The 22,757-nt window shown below is 28.5% G+C and overlaps 1 protein-coding gene and 1 long non-coding RNA gene across 7 annotated transcripts in view; one reads left to right on the top strand and one right to left on the bottom strand.

The window, feature by feature from the left end:
* The window catches only part of LOC142322433 (uncharacterized), an 88,628-nt gene that overhangs the window by 34,654 nt on the left and 31,217 nt on the right, over window positions 1-22,757 (bottom strand). For 3 of the 6 annotated variants that reach the window (XM_075361524.1, XM_075361522.1, XM_075361523.1), the window contains 2 exons: window positions 16,973-17,264; window positions 14,076-14,342 (listed from right to left, as the gene is read on the bottom strand). In XM_075361524.1, the coding sequence (XP_075217639.1) occupies window positions 14,076-14,327 (252 nt within the window). In that variant the 5' untranslated portion in view covers window positions 14,328-14,342; window positions 16,973-17,264. The remainder of the gene's footprint in view (window positions 1-14,075; window positions 14,343-16,972; window positions 17,265-22,757) is intronic. The other 3 variants (XM_075361520.1, XM_075361519.1, XM_075361521.1) reach the window with 1 other exon arrangement.
* Window positions 516-2,196, top strand: LOC142322434 (uncharacterized). Its single transcript, XR_012755847.1, has 2 exons — window positions 516-899; window positions 2,114-2,196. It is a non-coding gene; the product is annotated as an uncharacterized LOC142322434 (long non-coding RNA).

The raw sequence follows: 22,757 nt of genomic DNA, 5'->3' as shown, positions 1-22,757 counted from the left end.
TTTCCAGCTGGAAAACAGTCCTAAAGCAGTTAAATTATATTTTTTCTGCAACTTTTTAGGATTTATTTTTTTATAATCCATTAACTGTCAACAAACTTGAAACAAATCAAACATCCGAAGCTTCTGTCTATGAGGTAGTATTTTTCTAATGAAAACGATATATCGAAATAGCTTAAACTAAACCTCGTTGAAATATCGATAAATAAATATAAATTAATATATAAATGTAAAGGTGAAAAAAACCTCTTTAACACAAAGTCGTCGCAAATAACGACCATGACACTATATTTTAATATTAACTTTTTGAAATAATTAATTACTATAATATCAATTATATTAAAAGAATAACATAGTCTCAATCGATATTTTACGGAGTATATTTTACAATCTCCTTGTATTTTCAATCTGCTATATCAACCAATTGCCTTGCCAATGCCAAGTATTTTACATCATCAATAATGAAATATAAAGAGATATATATTTCCTGTTTTCCAAATAATCGCATTGCTCTTACTGTTTAGTTATCATAATGTACTAATTTTAATTTTTATGAATCAGAAACTAAAGGAATGGATGAACTTTTTTTCTTTTCCCTGTTTAGCCTCCGGTAACTACCGCTTAGATAATTCTTCAGAGGATGATATGTATGAGTGTAAATGAAGTGTAGTCGTGTACATTCTCAGTTCGACCGTTCCTTTGATGTGTGGTTAATTGAAACCCAACCACCAAAGAACACCGGTATCCACGATCTAGTATTCAAATCCATGTAAAAATAACTGGCTTTACTAGGACTGAACGCCGTAACTCTCGACTTCCAAATCAGCTGATTTGGGAAGACGCGTTAACCACTAAACCAACCCGGTGGGTTAAGGAATGGATGAACTGACCTAAAATATTAGGTAATGTATTAGACGTACTGCGAAATAACTCTTATTTTTTATTGCTATATTGAACAAAGCTTGAACCATATTGCCAATTATATAACTAGTGCTATGTTTTACAAATTATTTCTTTTTTAGTTTCTACAAAAGAAGATCAAGGTGATTCTATATTGCCAAGTCTGATCGGGTACAAGAATTCTTTGCTCTTGCACAGATTGTTTTTAAAAAGAACAGGCTGTAAATGCACAAGAACATGCAACAACAATGTCAGCAACAACCTCAATAAATTTAAGGAAATAAAATAAAAAAATGTTTAGCAATATTAATGATTGTTTTTTTTAAAGAAAATAGCTCTCTAATCTGAGTTACTGTTAATGAAATATTGATACATCACATAGCATCATAAAGTGTTATATAATTCATATTAATTTATATTGAGTTATATACACATTAAATATTTAACCCTTCGGGCTAGTCTAGCGGTTAGCTTGTCGCAAATCAGTTATTTAACAGCTGACTTTTTAAAGTTGATGGTTCTGAGGTTCAAATTCTGGTAAAAGATAGTTGATTTTATGTGAAGTTGAATATTAGACAGCAGATACTGGTGCACTTTAGTGGTTAGGGTTCAATTAACCACATGTCTCAGGAATTGTCAGCCTGAGTCTGTAACAAGACTGCACCTAATCTACATGTCATACATATCATCCTCATCTCATCTCATTGGGCCGTTAAGAGGGTTGCTTATTGATGTTCATCACTAGTTGAACAGATTGCAATATGCACATTAAGGGAAAAAATTAGATATTCAACAAAACAATTATTGATCTAGAAACTAAAGTAAAAAAATGATAAATTTCATAATTTCTTTTGTATCATGATAAAAAAACAAATTAATTAATCAAAATATTGCACGATTTTATTACTAAATAGTAAATCAGAATAATTATGTAATTTAATTTTACATTGAATAAAATTTCATAAATCCACAAAAAATTTTTTTTTTTTTTTTTTATTATATAAAGATTTTCTTTACTCATAGAAAGAAAAAAAATTAAAGAATGCCAGTTATAACTAAAATTTCACTAATTAATTATATTAATGAAAAACTGAAACAACTTACTGTAGATAAAGGGCATAAATACTGTTATAATTTAATTTGAATTATTATAATTTATTAAAACCGACTAAAAATTATTTATAAATAAGTAATAGAAATTACATGCTTCTTTCAGCAAAAACAAAACTTGCAGACAAGGAGGAAAGAAAACAAAGGTCAGTGGCTTAGCTAAGAATAAAATAACCTGTAAAAAGAAAATCTTTTAGTAATGGACGAAGTTAAAGTCTTTTAACAAGAAAATTTCAAAGTTTTGTTCATTTCAGATGAAAAGAACAAAATTGAGATTGTAGACAAGCAAGAAAACGTCTTACCAAAAGCTCTCAGTAAATAATTAAAATTTTAATTACATTCTGTGTCCAACTCAACACAAAATGATGGAAGAGGGTGCAGGTGTTTCCACATTCATTCACAACACACAATTTAAATCTACTCAAATATAAAATAAAACTTATAAGCTACTCATATGTCTTTTTCATTTGAAAAGATTTTAAATATTTCTGTCCAGTCCCAGGGCATTACAGGCTGAGAACTTGCCACAGTTGTTTCTGATTTCAGATATTTTATAACTGCTGGAGAAAACTTTAATACCAGACACTTTCAAAGAGCTTTTAGAAGGCATACTTAGTACACATAACAAGGATAAAACACCAACTTAATAAAGTACATCTTTTGGCTCCCTTAGTTCACTAAATTTAATCATTGTCTCACCTACCGCATATTGACTGTAGGTAAAGAGCTCTCAAGAAACCATTTTCTAGTACATTTAAGTTTCCTTCTACACATGAAACAAGGGAACACTTCTGTCATTTTAAAATGAAAGTTAACTTGGAAGTTTTTAAGAAAGAAATGAAAATTATATAAATTACAAATTGAAAAATGTAAACATTTGGAGAGCATTACAGACATATTATTGAAAAAGGGATTCCAACAATACCATGTGATAACTGAGTATGAACCAATCTATGTTAGAATCCTCACTTCAGCGTGTAGATAATTCCTGTTATCAGAACTATTTTTGAACAAGATGATTTTGAATGAATCCAAGCAATCGATTGGAAAAACAGTAAAATATTGCACCACTAAATGATGACAAAAGTGTCTTCATCAATGAAAGAACCATTGTCATAATTTTTTGCAAGTCCATAAAATAAAGGTAAAAATTAATATTACAATGCTCAACATTCAAGGAATGCTAAGTGGTATTTTAAATGATACTACTCTTTCACTCAAATCCTACTCTTTAATATCTTTGCACTTGAGTTAGCTTGTTTAACATTAGGAACATAAATTTCACTGATGATGTCAAATTTGGAAAAAGGCCCCACAAGTTATTTTAAAATTCACTTGGGCATTCCACAAAAAAAGTGAAATCAAATCTATCCCTTTAATTTCTCTAAAATTTCTTTTCAAGATAGACCGCTGAAGAATTCTTTTCCTAAATCAGGTAGGAGAGGAAGAAACCCCTGGAAGAATCTAAATCCCAAGATCTTTGGTGTTATGTTTGACAAAAAACTTGTACAGAGTGGTCACACTCTGTATATATATAAATATATATATATATGTGTGTGTGTGTGGGTAAAACTAATAGATTTTTAGAACAGATTAGAAATTAAAAAATGGCAAATTGGTTTTATCTAATGTTACTGACTACCTTATTAATAACAAACATTCTGTATCTGATCGTCAGACAAATTTGGAAATAGGTGGAAATCAAAAAATTGAATTTAATAATAATAGCAAAAATTTGGACATTTTGGACTTGGCTTTTATAAATATATAAATACAAAAAAATTTCCAACTTGATGAACTTTCAGACAGAATTATGAAGATGACACTCTTATAAAAGTGGCAACAGATGGCAGCACGTTTTTAAATAAAAATAGATATGATCAGAATGTAGATAAATAATTTCAAATCAATATCATCAAATACAATGTATATATATATATATATATATATATATATAAAATTTTAATCTTAAAATGTTGGTCTGTACAAATACAATAATTAAACTACTGGTCCTAATTCTTTGAAGAATATACTTTTTAAAGCAGTTTATGTTTATATAAATACTATGTTTTATATATAAATAGTATGTTTTATGTTATAATTCTGTTATTATGTGTAAATTCTATGTTTTCATAAACTACTTTTTAAAACATTTTGATTCGAACTCACAGTAATTCATACTCAATATCTCCATTAGTCCTGAATTAGTAAAGTTTCAGTGCACTGGCTGTTTTTGTTTTTGAACTATTCATAACTGTAACTATTTGTGGAGTCCAATTTTATAACAAGAATGTTATTTGTTTAGATAATATTTACATTCCCCTCTAATTCATGTAGATCCCATGGTGAGTGTAGAAAAAGTAATACAGCCGCATAAAAGGAAATTTATATTTTTACATTCATCTACTACTTGCATTATCTTTCTTTTTTTTAACTTTTATAACCAGATTAACAGATGAAACCTCATAAGTTATACCAATGTATAACATAAATCAAAGTTACCTTTCTTTTTCTGAGGTAGTGAAATGCATCACATTTACAAGATATCTATGACCATAATTGTTTGATTCCCCATAAAATCAGTAATGCCATCAATCAGCACTGTACAGTTTTCATTTCAGGTATCATTAATGAGCTTGTAATGTATTGCATTAAATGAAATGCAAGAACCTAGAGCGCTCTAGGATAGACAGCTGACAATTCAAATCCCAATAGGTTCAGATTTAAACCCAAATTCTCTCTTACTAGCACATGGAGATTACGACCCATGGCCAACTGAAAACATAATTAATTCCTCACTCTCACAAGACTACATATAGATTACTGAATACGTTACCTCTGGACAACCAATTTTTCTTATGTCATAGAACTTTTAATGTTTAATATAGAACTGCCGTTGAAACTAAATAAGTTTGTGGATTTTTTAAATCTATAACAAAAGTATAATTTCTGAGAACATGAGTAGTATAACAGATAAATTAATATTACAACTAACAGGACAAATTAATCCTGTAGGTCATATTACATTTTTAAGTAATTGTATAATATTTCATTGTTTTCAAGTGTAATGCTTTCATTACACCGCTCAGAAATGCAACATCTCTTCAACATCTTCTTCTGCAACATCTCAAAGTAACATTAACTAATTCAGTAACTACAGCTTTCATAGATAGACCAAAAATTATTGAAGAAGCTGAATTTTTCTTTTGTGATATATGCGTGTGCACTCTTTGTATAATGTGTTAAAAATGCAATTTTATCATTATAGTAACATAGTTAAACAGTTTAAATACAATATAAAGGTGGTACATAAAGTATGACATTTGTGTACATAATGGCAGTTATCAAACCTCCAAATCAATTTAAGCATTAGATGATTATAATTTAACAACTAATTCTTTTGGAAAATGATCAATCCATAAAATAAATTTAAGTTCATAAATAGATAACATGATTTATTTATGCTTTTAAAATTAATGTATACATTTTGAATATTCTTATCTTGAATATTATGTATTTTTTCTCTGTGAAAATTCAACTAAAAAATTAAATTATATATATATTTTATTTAAGCCAATGAAGTAAAATTAAAAATTTACAGTAGATGAAAACATTACCAGTTTGTTTTATATGTAACACTAATTCATTTTTATATTTATTATAAATTACAATTTTTTTTTTGTCTTCAGTCATTTGACTGGTTTGATGCAGTTCTCCAAGATTACCTATCTAGTGCTAGTTGTTTCATTTCTGTATACCTCCTACATCCTACATCCCTAACAGTTTGTTTTACATATTCCAAACGTTGCCTGCCTGCACAATTTTTTCCTTCTATCTGACCCTCTAATATTAAAGCGACTATTCCAGTTTGGCTTAATATGTGGCATATAAGTCTGTTTCTTCTTTTAACTATATTTTTCCAAATGCTTCCTTCTTCATCGATAAAGTGTTTATTTCTAATTCTGATGTAAGAAAACATACTTACAGTATTTCAGAACTATTTAATGTTTTAATTCTAGTCAGCAAAAAGGTGATTAATGTATTATTTAATATTTACTGCTAACAAGCCCTGTTTTCTATATTTTAATTCCCATGATTTTTATCTCTAATCTTATACCACTGAAGTAAATGCAATCAGTATTTAGACGACCTAACATTAAATATTCAATTATAATAAAACTCCCATTTATTGCACAATGAAAGACATAAATGTACTCGTCAAAATGTTTTGCGATAGTATTTCAGATAAATACTGATTGCAGTAATGGAATAAATTTTGCATTACTGCAATCAGTATTGTTGATTTCAGTACAGTAATCTTTACCTTACGTTGGTAAGGTATTTGACTATAATACCATATTTTTTTATCCCCCCTACATAGTAATGTCAAATCACACAATGTAAGTACAGTCCTTACACACAGGGCTTTGCAGCAGGTGCATGGAGCAAGTGGAGCAACAAATCTTTACTCGGAGCAACAACATGGAAATTTGTAGTATTTTGCTGCTCCGATGTATATATTTTTGTAATATTTGAGCTGGTGAGAATGGAAGTGACATAAGTCATAAAATTTAAAAATTGAGTTAAGTTGATGTGTGAAATCCTCTGACATAGTTCTGTTTTATTTAGAATGAAAATGGCTTTAGTCATTAGTACAGAAATTCACCACTAGGAACAGCACTAATATTCATTTCTTACATTTGATTTTTCAATAACAATTTTAACAAACCATTAAATGTTAAACTAAATTTCTTCAATTGGCCAAAAAGTGACTTACGCCACTTTCATTCTCACCGACTCATTTTTCTTTGTTAAGTTTACAACACTGGTATTATTAAAAATGTGACAAACTTGTCAAGCAATACATAACCTAACTATTTTTGCGCCTGGTCGTGAGTGTGAGAATCGTTCATTTCTGTTAGCAATCAGTTTGTTGTAATTGTAATTTTTAATTTGTTTGCCGAGGTAAGATTATTATTATTTGGTTATTTTGTATGCACAATTGTTTATATGCATTATTTCTAAAATAAAAACACTTAAATGTTTGATTATTTAAGACATGGTGTCAAACCAAAATTTAAAACTATCACTGCTGATAGACAGTCGATTTACGAAAGAGCTTAAAGAGATTTTCGTATTTGAATATGATAACAGGAAGAAGACGTCAGTTATAAACAAGATGGAACGCATTATAAATGGCAAATCTATACAATGCAACTTCAAGGCAAGTGGAACTAGTGTGTTGAAAATGTTCAATCTTTGGCAGCATATGAAGCGCAATCATCCTGAAATTTAGGAATGGTTACTTAAAAAGAAGGATCCACTGCAACAAAAAATGTAATCACAAAAATTTTACCATTGCATTTTCATGTCATAAGAAATGCAGAACTGATCGACCAAAAACTGATACGTATTTAGCATTGTTGAAGATTACAATCGCTATGGATAGTAATACTTTCCGCAAGGGACTTGTTGAGATGGTTTGTATGAGTATGACACCACTCACTACGTTCACATTAAATAACAAAGGATTCCAAAAAATTACTGGTGAAATGGCTCAGAAGCTTAGTGTACCAGCAGGACATGACGCTGTTCGTAACTTAGTAAAAAGCACAGCAGAGTCTACTCACATCAATTTAAGACAAACTTTAAAAGGACAATCACGCTGTTTAAAGCTAGATGCTACAACCCATGGAAATAAAAATTTTCTTTCCATCAATGTAGAATTTTGGAATAAAAAAAGCAAGAAACTGAAATAAAAACAATGGATATTATTGATACTGAAGGAAGACATAACTCATTATATGTGAAAAATCAGATTAAAGAAACTTTAAACAAATTTGAAATCAATGAACAGCAAGTACTAAGTATTTGAGTAAATAATGCAGAAAACATGACATGTGCTGTAAATAAACTTTGAGATCGTGGAAATATTTCCCAGGATAAAGAAGATGAAAAAACTGAAAACATTGAAGAAATGAAGGTAGACATTTTGCAACAATGGGTTAAAGATACAGGCAACGTGCTCCTCAGATAAATCCTTAGCTACATTCTCAACCTCATGAAGTACAAAACACAGAGGATCCCCCCATGCGATAGTTTAAACCCAAACAATTCTGCATAAAGTTTACCAAGTCATGTATTAGCTTGTAATCCTTTGCTACCTTTCGTTTCCTTGACTTGATGACACTGAAGCCATCACACCAAGTGTTTCCTCTCCCATTTTTGAATGGAGAGATGTCACAGCCAACCCGCATCAATTTTACAATCAATGTAATTTCCCACAACGGGTACAATCCCATAAGTAGAAAATTCCCGCAGCTTGTAATAGTTAGACCAAAACCTCCTCTTTAATTGGAAGATTGAAATCAGAACATCCCCCTTCTGATCAAAAACCTTCAAAATTCTAGTAGTCAATTTTAAAATGCACTCAGAAATAACAAAACTTAAAGGTTAATTTATATGATTAGCTACAAAAATGAAAACTAGAAAAAAAATTAAACCTTTATAAATGAAGAAGCTATAAAACATTAAAGCGCTTAAAACAAAACACACTAACTGAAAAACATTTATGTTTAAATAGAAATACTTAATAATAGAAAATAAAATAAATAAAATAAAACAAAGGACTTGAATTAATATTAAAATTAATCTTCAAGCTTTAAACTTCTAGATCCACTTAATCAAAGCGTTGTATAGAGTTCAAACACCAATTAAAATATTTATTCATTAAAAAAGCAATATTTTAAAATGTTTGTATAATATCAGTACTAACAGTTATTTATCAAGTTGTTATCTTTCACTTAAAATAATTTTACATCAGAAATGTTAATTTTACAGCAATGTATAGTAGCACCTATTTTGCTGTTAACTAACTTAAACTTAACGACTGTACTTAAGCAAGTAATATCTTGATTCCATCCATATTTTGGTAGCAAGAGAAATATAAAATTGTTTTGTTAATGAATATTTACAAAGAGGCATTCAAGTTCTGCTTATTTTTACAGAACTTGAATGTTTCCTTCATTCTCTACTCTTTGAAGCTTTCCAGTTTTGTCATCAAACTAAATGCGTCTCAACAAGAAACATACTTTTCTAAGTAGATGGTCAGTTATAAATATTAGAATGAAGAACAATTTATTTTACAGAGGATCTGATCAACTAAATAATTACTAAATGTTCATATGACAGAAAGAAAAACACTCCTCACAAATTTGTTAATATATTCAAATGTAATATCTCTTGTAAAATACGTTAAAAATTTGTTACTAATTTTCAAAATTAAAAGAAAATTGGCTTCCAGAACATCTTTAAGAACTAATTATGCAGCTGTTTCTTAATTTGTTACCAGTGCCACTATTGTTAATAACACTCACTTAAAAATGGTTTCATAATAGCTTTAAAGGGGCTTTTAACACGCATGCTTGCGTACATGCGTGCATTTGTATATGTGTGAAATAATATGAATGATCTCAGTCACGGCTGTTCTTTTTCTGTATATTTTTTCAACTTAAGGATTTATAAATTTCATTCTAGGCAGCTCTGCACTGATCATTAGATAAATAAATAAATATTCAAGTTTTAAAAAACTATAGCGAGTATGATTCTTTCAAAGAAAAATGTTTACACATTAATAAACACGGTTACGTTTTATGCATTATCATCACACTATACTAGCGAATGACTATTTTAAAGAAGAACAATATTTCATTTTCTTCCAGTGTTTCATCTAACTCTTGTTCTAACTGAATTTTTATCAAACTCCTAAAAAGTTCTATTGGAAATGGTTTTATTGGAAAGTGAAGGTCGACAGACCTTCCAATAAAACCTCAAAAATACTTTTGTTGATCCAGGTTACTGCACATATTTTTCTTTCGATATAAAAATTTTTTAAAATTCAAAATACTCTTACAATGAAAAAATTATAAAAAAATAATAAACCGGTAAATAAAAAAAAACCCTAGTGAATCATTTTTTAGAAAAATGGGCATTCATAATCATTAATTCAATTTGTACAGATTTCTGAAAGCCTCCATCCTACTACCCTGACTAAGTCAAAATTCTCAATTCCAACCTCCCAATATTATCACATTAATCATACTCCTAAATTCATAAAAGTCATCCAGTGATCGATTTATTTTTTGATCCCATGTTACTTTCTAATATTATTGCGATTTATATCTTTGTAAATAAAAATATATGAAATGCGTGTTAAAATATAATAACAGTCTAATGTCAAAAACATAACTGAGATGGATTGTTTGATAATCATTTTATTAAAATTGGGTAGCCATTCCTGAGTAAATTGTACAGTTGTAGGGGACCAAGTGTGAAACCAAATGTTCAGCTAGCAGAATATAACTAAAATCAAACCTCAAAATAAGAATGGATGAAATAATTTAAATTATTAACCCTGTTAAATTTTAACAGTAAACAAAAGAAAATTCATTTCAAACCAATGTTTTAAGTACCCTCTCTTCTCTTGATCTTGTTTATTGATTCAATATGCATTCAATAAATAAATTCATAATATAACATATACTAGCTGTAATGGGAATCAAAATAGAGAGAATTCAAATAATTTAAATAATAATAATAATAAGAGGAATGCTGGCTTCTGATGTGAAAACTAGCAACATTCATTATTATTATTAAAGTACTCATTTACTGAGTTTTACAATCAGGCACTGTTTAATATTATTATCCTGTAATAATAGTGGCATTCTGTTGTAATTAATGAGTAAAATATTAACTGATACACAGCGAGCTTGTTTGCATTGGTTTTTTATTTTTTACACATATACATGTAAATATTGCAAATAATGAGAAAACTCACAATTAGTAATTTAAAAGCAAAGAAACAATTTATTTAACTTTCAATTCATCAAAAGATAGTGACAGAAGCAATCCGTAGTTTCTTTGACATCATTTAGAATTATTCAAATTCTTGAAAAATAGTGTGATCTGAAAAATAAACTTTGAATATTACATAATTTAATTTACGAGTATATTTTGAAGAGGACTAAGCAATATAGAGAACATAAATGGGCAATAGGGTTCAACATACTTACAAATTTTACTGGCGTAAAGAATTGTGACTATTTCTAAAAGGCAAAATTAAACATCTCAATATTATAAATTTACTTTTATTTAAAGGGGGCTAAAGGCTTTAGGAAGGAGGCATGCGCTTTCTGGATAACATTGTCTATTTCAATTTTTCCAGATGGTTAAACACACTTTGTCAAAAGCTCACTTATTCTATTATTCCTATCTTTGTGAATTATGAGGGGTTAAAGGGCTATGACCACTTGGAGGGGGGGGAAGGACACTTTTGGTACATCTGTTTTTCAATTTAAATATTTAGAACGGTTCTGAAATAAAGGGGTTCAGATCTAGCAATATTTCAACTTTTTTTTTTTAATTTAGTGCGATAGGAATATTGAATTTCTTGAAAGCAAGGGATCTGAACCTTTTGAACAATACTATATTATTTTACTTTTTCTGAAGACAGAACACATATTGAAAAAGAGCTCGAGCACTATAATAATTTAATCTTTGTAAATTAGAAGGGAAGGGTTCTTTTGGGATTAAGGGAAGCCTCATGAATATCATTATGAATGTTAATTTTTTCATATGGTTAAACATATTTTGACAAAAAAACTATACAAAATAATTTTAATTTTTTTGAAAGGAGATAAGGGACTAGAACTCTTTATGAGCAAAGGGATATTTCCAACTTGGATGTAATTATTTTAATTTTTTCTTTAGTAGAAACACCGGAAAAGAATGCTTAAAAAATTGTAATATTTTAATTTTTATTATTTTAGGGGAATCAGGGGCTAGAGACCCTTGAGAGCTGAGGTAATCTAATCTTCCCAGCCATAATTATTCTTTTAATCTTTTCTTCAAATAAAATGAATTTGAAGAATACCCTCAATACCAGTATTTCCTAAGCGGCTAGGGTATGTAGCTTCAGGGAACAAGATTGACTGAACATGGGGCATTGTGGATTTGAAATTTTTTTGATTGGCAATACTTTTTAACAAAATCCATTTAAATAAACTGCATTATTTGAACTTTTGTGAGTTGAATGTGGCAAAGAGCTAGAGCTCCTAGAGTAATAATATGACCTAATGTATTTAACATCTTAATGTTTTTACTTTTTCAGCTAGAGCACTATTTATTGCAGTTTTAAAAACATAACGAAGGGAAAGTTGGTCTGTATTTTGATATCTCCAATCTGGGTTAATATACATTGTGAAAATGTTCAAACAATTTCTATACATGGAACATTAATGGAATTAAATTTTGAACAAAATTAAAAATGGACAGGGATAGCTTTCACATTTTTAATTCTTGACTTCTTGTATGGTGGTCATGGAAAGTTGATCTTTAGTACATTGAAGGTTCCTTCAAAAATACTAGAATTATTTAAAATTCCAAAGTTTCAAGTTAATCGAATTTAGTGGTGTGAGTTACTCAATATTATTTCTAAACAGCTTTTGGCTCCTACCTTCAAAACCTATTGCCCAAAAAGTTGAAATTTGGCACAAATATTTTGCTGTTAATAAACCCATTTCTAGCTTGATCTACAACCCCGTTAGACAAGAGGGCATTATGTACCTATAATTTCTTTTAGTTAACTGTAATTTTTTTTTACCTTTATTAAGTAACATTGCACTGAACTGGGCCAACTTATTAAGTGAATATTACTCCAGAAAATAAACTTTTAAGCACCCCTCCCAAAAAAGTATAATTCCATTCAGGGACCCATAAATAAAATATAACTTTTTTTAATTGTAATTTTCATGACTGAAAATCAAACTATATTTGTATTAAATGTAGACGATATGCAAATTTAAAAGAAAACTCAAGTTGGATCCCCAACTTAACAATTTAAAAATTTCTTTAATTTTTTTTTAATTTTTGATACTACATCTGTTTTTCAAATTGTAGGCTATTATTCAAAATATTTTATGAAGTAGATGTTGACTGATGGGGGCTCAAATGGACCCAAGTGTTTTTTGGCAATTATACTCTAAAATAAAAATAATTTATTTTACTGGGATGGAAATTTTTTACAAAAAATTTTGATTTTTTTTTACATTTAACACTGCATAATTTTTAAGGTAAAATCATCAGTTGATCAAGTAAATCAATTTTTTTTAATGAGCATTTTGACCTTTTTCACAGTAGTACTGTAAATATTTAAATATTCTGTGAAGTGTTAATCTGTGATATGTGAACTTTTCGTGGCTTTTTTAAAATATTTTTTGAGACAGTTATTCTCAAAGAGAATGATTCAAACATCAAATATTTTAATTCTTGTTATTTAAGAGCACTAGGGAGTTTTAATTAAAAGGATTAGGGACTCCTGCAAGAATCCAATGGAGGAGCAAGGGGACACAAATATATTAACCTATTATGATTTTTGATTTTTTCTGAAAATAATTTCTTGAATGCTACGATATTTTATTTTTCCCCGTGAAATCAGACAGTTGAAGGTGTTACAATGTTTTCATCTTGGTTGAAAAACCAAGAATGAAAACAGAATGTCTGATCATAAAGAATCTAATCACAAAATTTAATGGATAGCAAGTGTAGTGTATAAATGGTTTTCTCAAAATATATATTAATCATATTATTAATATATATTGGAAGGGGTACCACCAAAGGATGAAGTAGCATTCAAAAAAAACCTTCAAAAAAAATAAATAAACTTGCATAAAAGAGATTGTATTTTATGAAAGCCTCATTATCTCAACCCCTCGATGAAAAATTTAAAAACATTTTTTTTATTGCTTTCTCATGCGGGTCAAGGACATGTAGATATGATCTCAATTTTGAATTAAGATTATGCCTAATCTCAGAATCAGGAAGTTCTCTTTTTAATAGAGATGGAGGTCAGAATAACTGCAAATTTTTAATATTTATTTACAGGAGTTTTAAGAACTAAAAACACATCTTAAATTTAAAAAATACATTAAAGAATACACTGATGAAGAATTAGGTATCGCTTGGATGATACAAAATCTTGGATGATTATAACATACTATACGCTGTCTAACCTGCAAGTGCTGCCGCATAATGATAGTCTGTTTAGCTCTACCGGGTCCACCAAACTTGACCATATCTTGACAGAACGCACATTCACCACAGTCTTTTTGCTGGCACGCTTCACATTTCTTACACCTTGTTCTGCTTCTATGTGGCCCTGCACCTTTTTTATTACCACTTCCCCCGCCACCATTAAAATGTTTACTTTTATTTTCACCGCTTCCAACCCACCCTTGATTACCATAATTCTTCATCAACGACATTCTATGTTCCACATCCTACATAATGAAATTAAATGAATCATAAGAAAAATATTGATAATTTTTATAAATTATTATTAATAAAACAAAATAATTATTGAATTTTTTATTTCTGAACATCAAGTAATCGAGTAAGGAATAAGGGATTTTATTGCAGCGAGTTGACAGTTTTTTCTAAATAAAGTTATATGTGCCAAGAAGTGTTGACCGACTGATTCAGGACATCAAAAAACAAAAAGGTTCATGCGAAAAAATACTCTACCTTGCTTTGTCTCCCTCTGTTCACGATTTTGTGTTCTTTTAACAAAAATCTGTATCTTAAGAACAGTTTGAAATATTAAATGAAATTTGAAGTGCACGTATTCAACATCTACAAATAAATAAGTTTGAAAATTTTAACTGAAAATTCCATGGTGTCCAAGAAAATCTTTCAATCATTAATACCTTAATAAATATTAGTTTTATTGAATTATATTTTATTAGATAAAATATTAAGTATTTAACTGTGAATAAAAGACAGAATTTGTTTAAATTGATTGATAACTGGTTGAGCTGTGGCTGAAATTACTTAAGTGGATCGTAAAATTACGCAGTCTGAATATCTTTTGCTAGTTCTATTAGTATTATTATTATTAATAATAGAAATTAAAATTTACTATTTTTAATTCAATTAATAAAGAAAGTGGAAACGGTGCACAAAATTGGCACACTACAAATTTCATTAAAATACCTCAATTTATTCTTAAGATGTAAATTTTTACTAAAAAAAACCAAAAAAAACACCAAAATGGCAGACAAGGAAAATGGAGAAAGATCTTTTCATATGAACTTGATTATTTTGATGTCCTGAATCAGTCTCTTACGTTTGGCCAACACCTCTTGGGACATTATGTATACTTGATAAATTAAAAGCAGAACTAAAATTAAAAATAATAATTTATAAAATAAAAAAAACATGTAAAGAAGAAATGCGTAAAATACAACTAAATTAATGCTAATTTATTTCCCGCTACATGAAATTTGTATGCTACTTATATTCTGATTACACAAGAAATACAGACATTATAAAAATTTTATGATTTTACTGCTACCATTTTAATTATATAATTCATAATTAACTTAATAATTTGCAGCACTTTACTTATACTGATAAACAAAAATAAAATAGGTTATTCTCACTGTTATAAAAGGATAACCTGACAATTCAAAAATTTTACAGTTATACGTAGTATAAAATTATACTTATTTACACCCAAAATGATACAATAACAAATTTTTTAACCAGAACCTCTTACTAACATGTTTTACAGTGTTATAATGGATGTCCTGTAGTTAAGAGTTTAATAATCACATAAATAATATTAATTAAAACTGATTAAATAAAGCATCAATTTAAGTACATGTAAGAGGTAGTACCGCAATTATTATGTAGTCATAAACAAGCCTAGTACTCATTTGTCTGTACTCTGTAATATAAACAAGTTAAAAATATGGTAAAATGCTATATGATGTGCTATATGGCCTTATAATATCATTAAACTATACAGTAATATTCTAAGAAGCTGAAGGTACTACACCACAAAAGTCAATTAAAAAACTAGTTGTTTGGTAAATTTGATTACACGACTCTGATCGCAATAGTACTATATTTCTCATGACATTCAGTTTCCGAATAACATTTAGAGAAGAAAAAATTACACATTATTTAATTTTAGAAAAATAGTACACTAATATAAATTTATTTACTATATTTTAGAATCTTTATCATCATTTTCATTTTAAAATTGTTCTATTGCAAATAAAAGCACTATTACTATTATGTAACAACAGCAAGTAAAAATTGTATAAACTATCATCTAACCTAAATAAAGAATTAAAATGTTGGAATAACAACCTGGAAATTAAAGAGTGTGCTGTAAAGTAAATGATAACTGCCAAAACCAGATTTAATGAATCAGCTTCTACAGGTCACTGAAGTTAAAGGGTATCGGGTGTAGTTTCAAGCATTTAAATTATATATACTCCATTGCAGTTTCACTTTAAAAAAAGCAATCTCATGCTTGATCATAGATAAAATAGTAAACGCCATCCCTTATAACCTGACAGTTTTCCAACATTTAGACATAGTAAGGAATAACATCTGCAAAATTGAACGGTGTCAAGTATCACTGACCCAAACCACATTTTATGAACCAGCTCTCAAAGATCACCAAAGTTAACCGATACCAGGTGCAGTTTCTTGGAAAACAGTTAATGACAAATGATCAGAACAGTCAATGACTCTTAAAATTAATAGAGGAATAAAAAAAAAAACATTTTTCTACTTGGTAGTAACATATGCATTATTTGGGAAAACATATTGAAATCTACAGCACATATATTATTGTTTAAAGAATTAGCTTCAATTAATTTTAACAAACTGTGACTATATATAAAATAGCAAAATATTAGTTCATAAAATTTACACAAATTAGTGGCTGAACGATTAAATCACTGCAGGATAACTTACTTACCCGCTGTTACTACGTATTAATTACATAATATCATATTAACTCCTAAAATGTTTCTTTTTATATTTAGGTTTGATTCTAGCAACTAATAATTTTAACAATTGAATACATATAAGTAAACAAATTTATAAAATTTACCTTTGTTCTTAATACAGGTCGGCCAGTTACAACTAACTCAGGGCTATCATATCTATGTTGCTCGACCAGTGTTCTGACATCCTTTAACAGTGCTACTGGATCTCTAATTAGTTCAGGAACATCTTTTTATTTGTCGGTAAAGCATGCAGATACGTAACAATAGCTTTCAAACCATGCAATTCCCAAGGTGTTAAATGTACATGCTCTTCAAGAGTTTCCACATTATTGGATACTTTATAAAGATGAGATGTCCCAAGGTAACGATTAACATATCTATTAATTTCTGCAGTACCTGTTAGTAAAGACATACTTTTATAAAAATAAAGAAAACAAAAAAATAAACTTAACAAAAAGTTTAAGGCATCAGAAAAAGAGCACAAAACAGTACAGCCTATTATTATACTCTTCTGAAATAAAAAAAAATTTTCCAACAGATGCAGGTAAAGGTTTTGTTTAAATTGGGTGACTTGACTTCGTTACCAACACAGAAGGAAAAAGAAACTGAAAATTATTTCAGAGGCGACGAAACTAAGATCAAAATTTGATAAAGATTTAAAAAAAGAAGAATAAAACTAACGGAATATTAAGACCATTAAAATATTATTTGCTACTTGAATTTTTTATAAGATATGTAAAGAAAAACAGCTTCCTCGGAGAAGATTTGTGCCACTGAACATCTGCGAAAGAGAATAATCACAGTTGTAGCAACCATTGCAACTGATATGTGCTGTGAGAATCCGGGAAGAAATGAATATTAATTGTACATCTGCATAGCAGTAAATAGCCAAATATCAAAATAAGCTTCCAAGGGATACCTTTCATTTCATGATATCCATTAAAATTATATTTTTCATTTGTTATTTGAAAAACTACATTAAAACATGGAAGTTTTTTAATAACCTATGTAAATAAAATAAAACTGGCACTATTTCAAATTTATTTAGCATACAAATTTATCCGTTAACCGGTCACACTCTTTTTATAACATTACTAGTCGTGTCAGGTCACTATGACCTGAACATTTGTAAATTAAATTAAAAAGAAATGAAGACTTATATTCGAAAAATAAACTATGTTTTATTCAGATAAAAATAAATATGCTCTCGTTTAAAACAAAATAATCAAAGAAAAACAGAAATTACAAAACCTTTGAAAAAAATAAAGATCTTCATTTTAAATGAACTTTGCTGGTGTAAAAAGATAATTATTCCTGATTGATTATTGAAGACACATTTACAACACATCTGTAAATATCTTTTCAAATAAAAAATTTTTGAACTGAGCCAAACATCTACAAGTAAACAATGCACAATTTGCCTGGGTGTCAAATTGATGTCCTGAAAAGTACATTTGTATATATTTTTTCTTAAATTTATTATTTCAGAGTAAGAAATTCTTTATTTCCAACACTAACATTAATCACAATCTTTACAAATAAAATAAGAGTGATTTTTAAAAATATAGTGCCCACATTTCACACAAACAATGTTATATTTACTGTCCTTGGTGGACAGTGTTTATGTTTCGTTCTAACTTCCACATCTCAGTCCTCTGATTGTTGAACATAAACTACAGTAATGTCATGATCTACAAAATATAATTTTATTTTGTTCAAGTATTTTTGGGTTTTCCGAAGTGAGATACCTTTTAACAAGTAAATTTTGTACTAAAATGTGGCCAAAATTTTTAAGAAAATCTCTTGCAACAGTGTAACACAACTGGTCGTGTTGGATCAAATAGCTTATTTTTGTTACTCATATTACACAAACTAAGGGAAGCTGGATACTGACTGATAGAACGGATTACGATAGATTAGCAGGCTTGCCAACCTAATACCATTGAGGCAAATATTAAACTTTAAATATAAAAAAGTGTCTCGGGTCATACAGACCTGACACGACCAGTTAAGGGTTAAAATGCATCAGAACAATATTTTTAAAAAAGAAATCAATAAAAAGAACAGCAATAGAGATTTCAGATAAAATTGTTACTATAATACGTAATATATATATTATTTTTGTCTTCAGTCATTTGACTGGTTTGATGCAGCTCTCCAAGATTTTTTATCTAATGCTAATCGTTTCATTTCAGTATAACCCCTACATCCTAAATCCCTAACAATTTGTTTTACATATTCCAAACGTGGCCTGCCTGCACAATTTTTTCCTTCTGCCTGTCCCTCCAATATTAAAGCGACTATTCCAGGATGCCTTAATATATGGTCTATAAGTCTGTCTCTTCTTTTAGCTATATCTTTTCAAACGCTTCTTTCTTCATCTATTTGCCGCAACACCTCTTCATTTGTCACTTTATCCACCCATCTGATTTTTAACATTCTCCTGTAGCACCGCATTTCAAAAGCTTCTAATCTTTTCTTCTCAGATACTCCGATCGTCCAAGTTTCACTTCCATATAAAGCGACACTCCAAAAGTATAGTTTAGAAAATCTTTCCTGATGTTTAAATTAATTTTTGATGTAAACAAATTATATTTCTGACTGAAGGCTCGTTTCGCCTGTGCAAATCGGCATTTTAAATCGCTCCTGCTTCGTCCATCTTTAGTAATTCTACTTCCAAAATAAAAAAATTCTTATGTCTCTTTGAAAACAATATTTTTATTTTTGTTCCAACACTTAAGCGCTGTATTAGTAGCAATGATATCATCTATAATTGGCAAGTTTCCTTTAGTGTCATACAGAATCTGTTTAAAAATCACAAAAAATCATTTTTACTACATTCTACATTTTAGATCATCAAATTAAAGATAAAATTCTAAATTTTAATATTACATGTATTTAATATTAGTGTGACTAAATTATTTGGGTGGCATTAAGCTAAATTTTTGGTTATCATTAACAATAATCTTTTACTCACTTTCACATAAAATATGATCAGAAATCAGTTGAAAATATTAAATTGTACAATAATTATTCAAAATTATTACTCAAACATGCTAAAATGAACTTGCTTGACGTAAATTTTTTTTTATTATTTTTCGAAGACACGAAAGAATCTATCTTTTTTAACCAAATTATCATATTACATGAAAGGTATTTTTTTTTTATAAAATTATCATGCGAGTACTCAAGAGAAACTAAAACATACAATACGCCACAAAAATAAGCACTGATGGGAAATGTAGTCAGATTAGAACAAAAGAACTGATACAATGAAGCCTTGCAACTGAGGCTGCAAATGCGATGTGCAACTATGATCATAATTGTGAAGTTACTCATTATTAGGATTAAACGATATCAATATATCAGTAATTGAATAAATAATGCTGCAAAAGAAATTTAAATTTAAAGATTTTTCTGTAAATGATTATGTAATATTATGGAAACTGATTCAATACACTGAATATTTAATATTCACAGTAAATTGCAAGCACAGAAGTTCCCATCAGACTGGTATACAGACCAGATTTATTAAACGTGTGTCTACTTTAGCTGTTAAGAAATTTCATTTAAAACTATTTTCACCAGTTATTTTTGTACGATTTACTTATTTTTTAGTCGAACATACATCTGCAACAATAAAAAACATTGCAAATGCATTGTCTTGTGTCGATTACCGATACAATGAAAATTTAGTGGAAACATACAATCAATCAAGTTTTAAACAGGTATTCTCAGTGACTAATTTTGCATTCTGGAAATCTATACCGGTATCATTTATCAATTTCAATGCTACATGTGGCTGGAATTTTATAGATTTATTTATTATGATAATGTCTGTAGGTATATCATCATGATTTAATCAGATAAATAATCGTTTGAAAGCTGTTAAAGGAAAGGTAAATAACTTTTGTCTGGGGGGTAAGCACTTACACACACATTCGATCTCCACAAGCAAACATCATCCACACACACACTGCTGATCACCACAAATACCTAAAGAGAAAAACATTCAGAAAAATAAAACATTCAGTAAAAGCGTACCGCAATCAAGAAGACATGATATGATGGCCACAAGACATAACTTATCCACCAAAGTACACTCAAAAATTTATACTGCACTTAAACATAAATATTTTAAAAGAGCAGAATGAATGATATACATAAAATGCCCATCAATTTGATGAATGAACGAACTATTATAGGTTAACTAATTTAATATTAGTAAAACAATTTTTTTATGATAAAGCAGTCAATATATTTCTAAGCTACATAAAAAGTATATGCAATTGTATGTATACAAAATTATTGTATGTATAATATTAAAATGACTACATATGAGCAAACAAAAGCACGTAAATATAATATGTATATGAAATATCAAGTAAAAACATTTATGTCTTTCCAAAGAGGTTAGAGTTTATTAAAAGATTAGGAAAATAGTACTTATTAATATTTTTTTTAAATCCTATTATCTACAATGCATTAAAAAAACTGAGAATTCATATAAAGAACAAAATTTAAGTGTTTCCCAAGTGTAGTATTCATAATACTACACTTGTAGTATTATGAAACATCCTTTGAATGAAAACGTTTCAATATTTTCAAAGCCAGTTTTTTAATTCTGAATAATTTTGAAGAATTTTCATATTTTATCACACTATTTTATAATGTCATTAGAAACAGAACTTACTTTAAAGTATGTAGAATGTATTCATGTTGTTGACAATAAAAAATTTAATGATATGAAAATAAATGGAACTCTTACAATACATGTTCATTTTGACTACTTGCTTAAAGCAATGAGTATAAACTGGAGTTGTATGTCTCTTCCTCTATGAAATTTAAAGAGATTTTCACAATTGACTACATAATGAAATAAATTCAATAAAACAATGGAAAAGAAAAGTAGAGTGAAAAATTATAAATGATTTCAATGACAATTTTATTTAAAATAATTAGCTAGCTATATGATATGCATCTAATGACAAGGGAGGTATATAACATCAGTACTTTAACCACTAAAAACCTTATCTATCAAAGTTAATAATTACCTAAAAAATATATTATAACGTAAAGTAAAATTCATTTAGGGGAAAAAACACTAGAAAAATGAAAAATTAGTAATTAAAAAAAATATGTGCTTATCTCTTCTTTCAACCTAGTCAGTCACCCATAAAATCACAAATAAATATAAAATGTGCACTTGCTTGAAAATAATTAAAAAATATAATTAAACTTTTTTGATACAGTATTCCAAAATTTGTGTGCAGGTGGATAATTCACTAAAGATGGTAATGGATCAAACCAAAATATCAAAAATGGATTAGAACAAGTTTGATTTAGATTTGAATATATTTGTGTATTATATTCTGGTGATATTTATTAGTGAACTGAAAAAAATAAAATAAATTTAGACAAAATATTTAACACAGGATCAGTTAATTATGCAATAAAACACCTTTACAAAAGATTTTGTATCGGATTACAATTGAGAGACCCAGAAATGAATACGGTTAACTAAAACTGACATACAGGAAAAACTAGTAACATAAGGAACAAAAATAAATTTGAAATTATCTTTAATTAAAATTAATTAATAAATTTTTAAAATTAATTAAAATAAAAGATAATAGGTCTCCTGGGTTAAGTAGAAATATAATCTAACCTAACTTAACCTACACTCGCTTCACTTGCTAGTCAAGGTTAGCGAGCAAAACAAGTGTAGGCTAAGTTTGGTGGATCTTATAATAAATATATATGTATATTTATTTGGTTATTTCATAACCGAACATGGACATATATTTATAGCGGTGGTCATATAACCCATGCATGACAACCAAGATAATTTCTTAGAGTTATAAAATCTTGGGAAATAAATGAATATAT

This window comes from Lycorma delicatula, chromosome 3, assembly GCF_047948215.1.
Source record: "Lycorma delicatula isolate Av1 chromosome 3, ASM4794821v1, whole genome shotgun sequence".
In the NCBI taxonomy this organism is placed as follows: Eukaryota; Metazoa; Arthropoda; class Insecta; order Hemiptera; family Fulgoridae; genus Lycorma; species Lycorma delicatula.
This window is presented reverse-complemented; position numbering and strand designations above follow the sequence as displayed.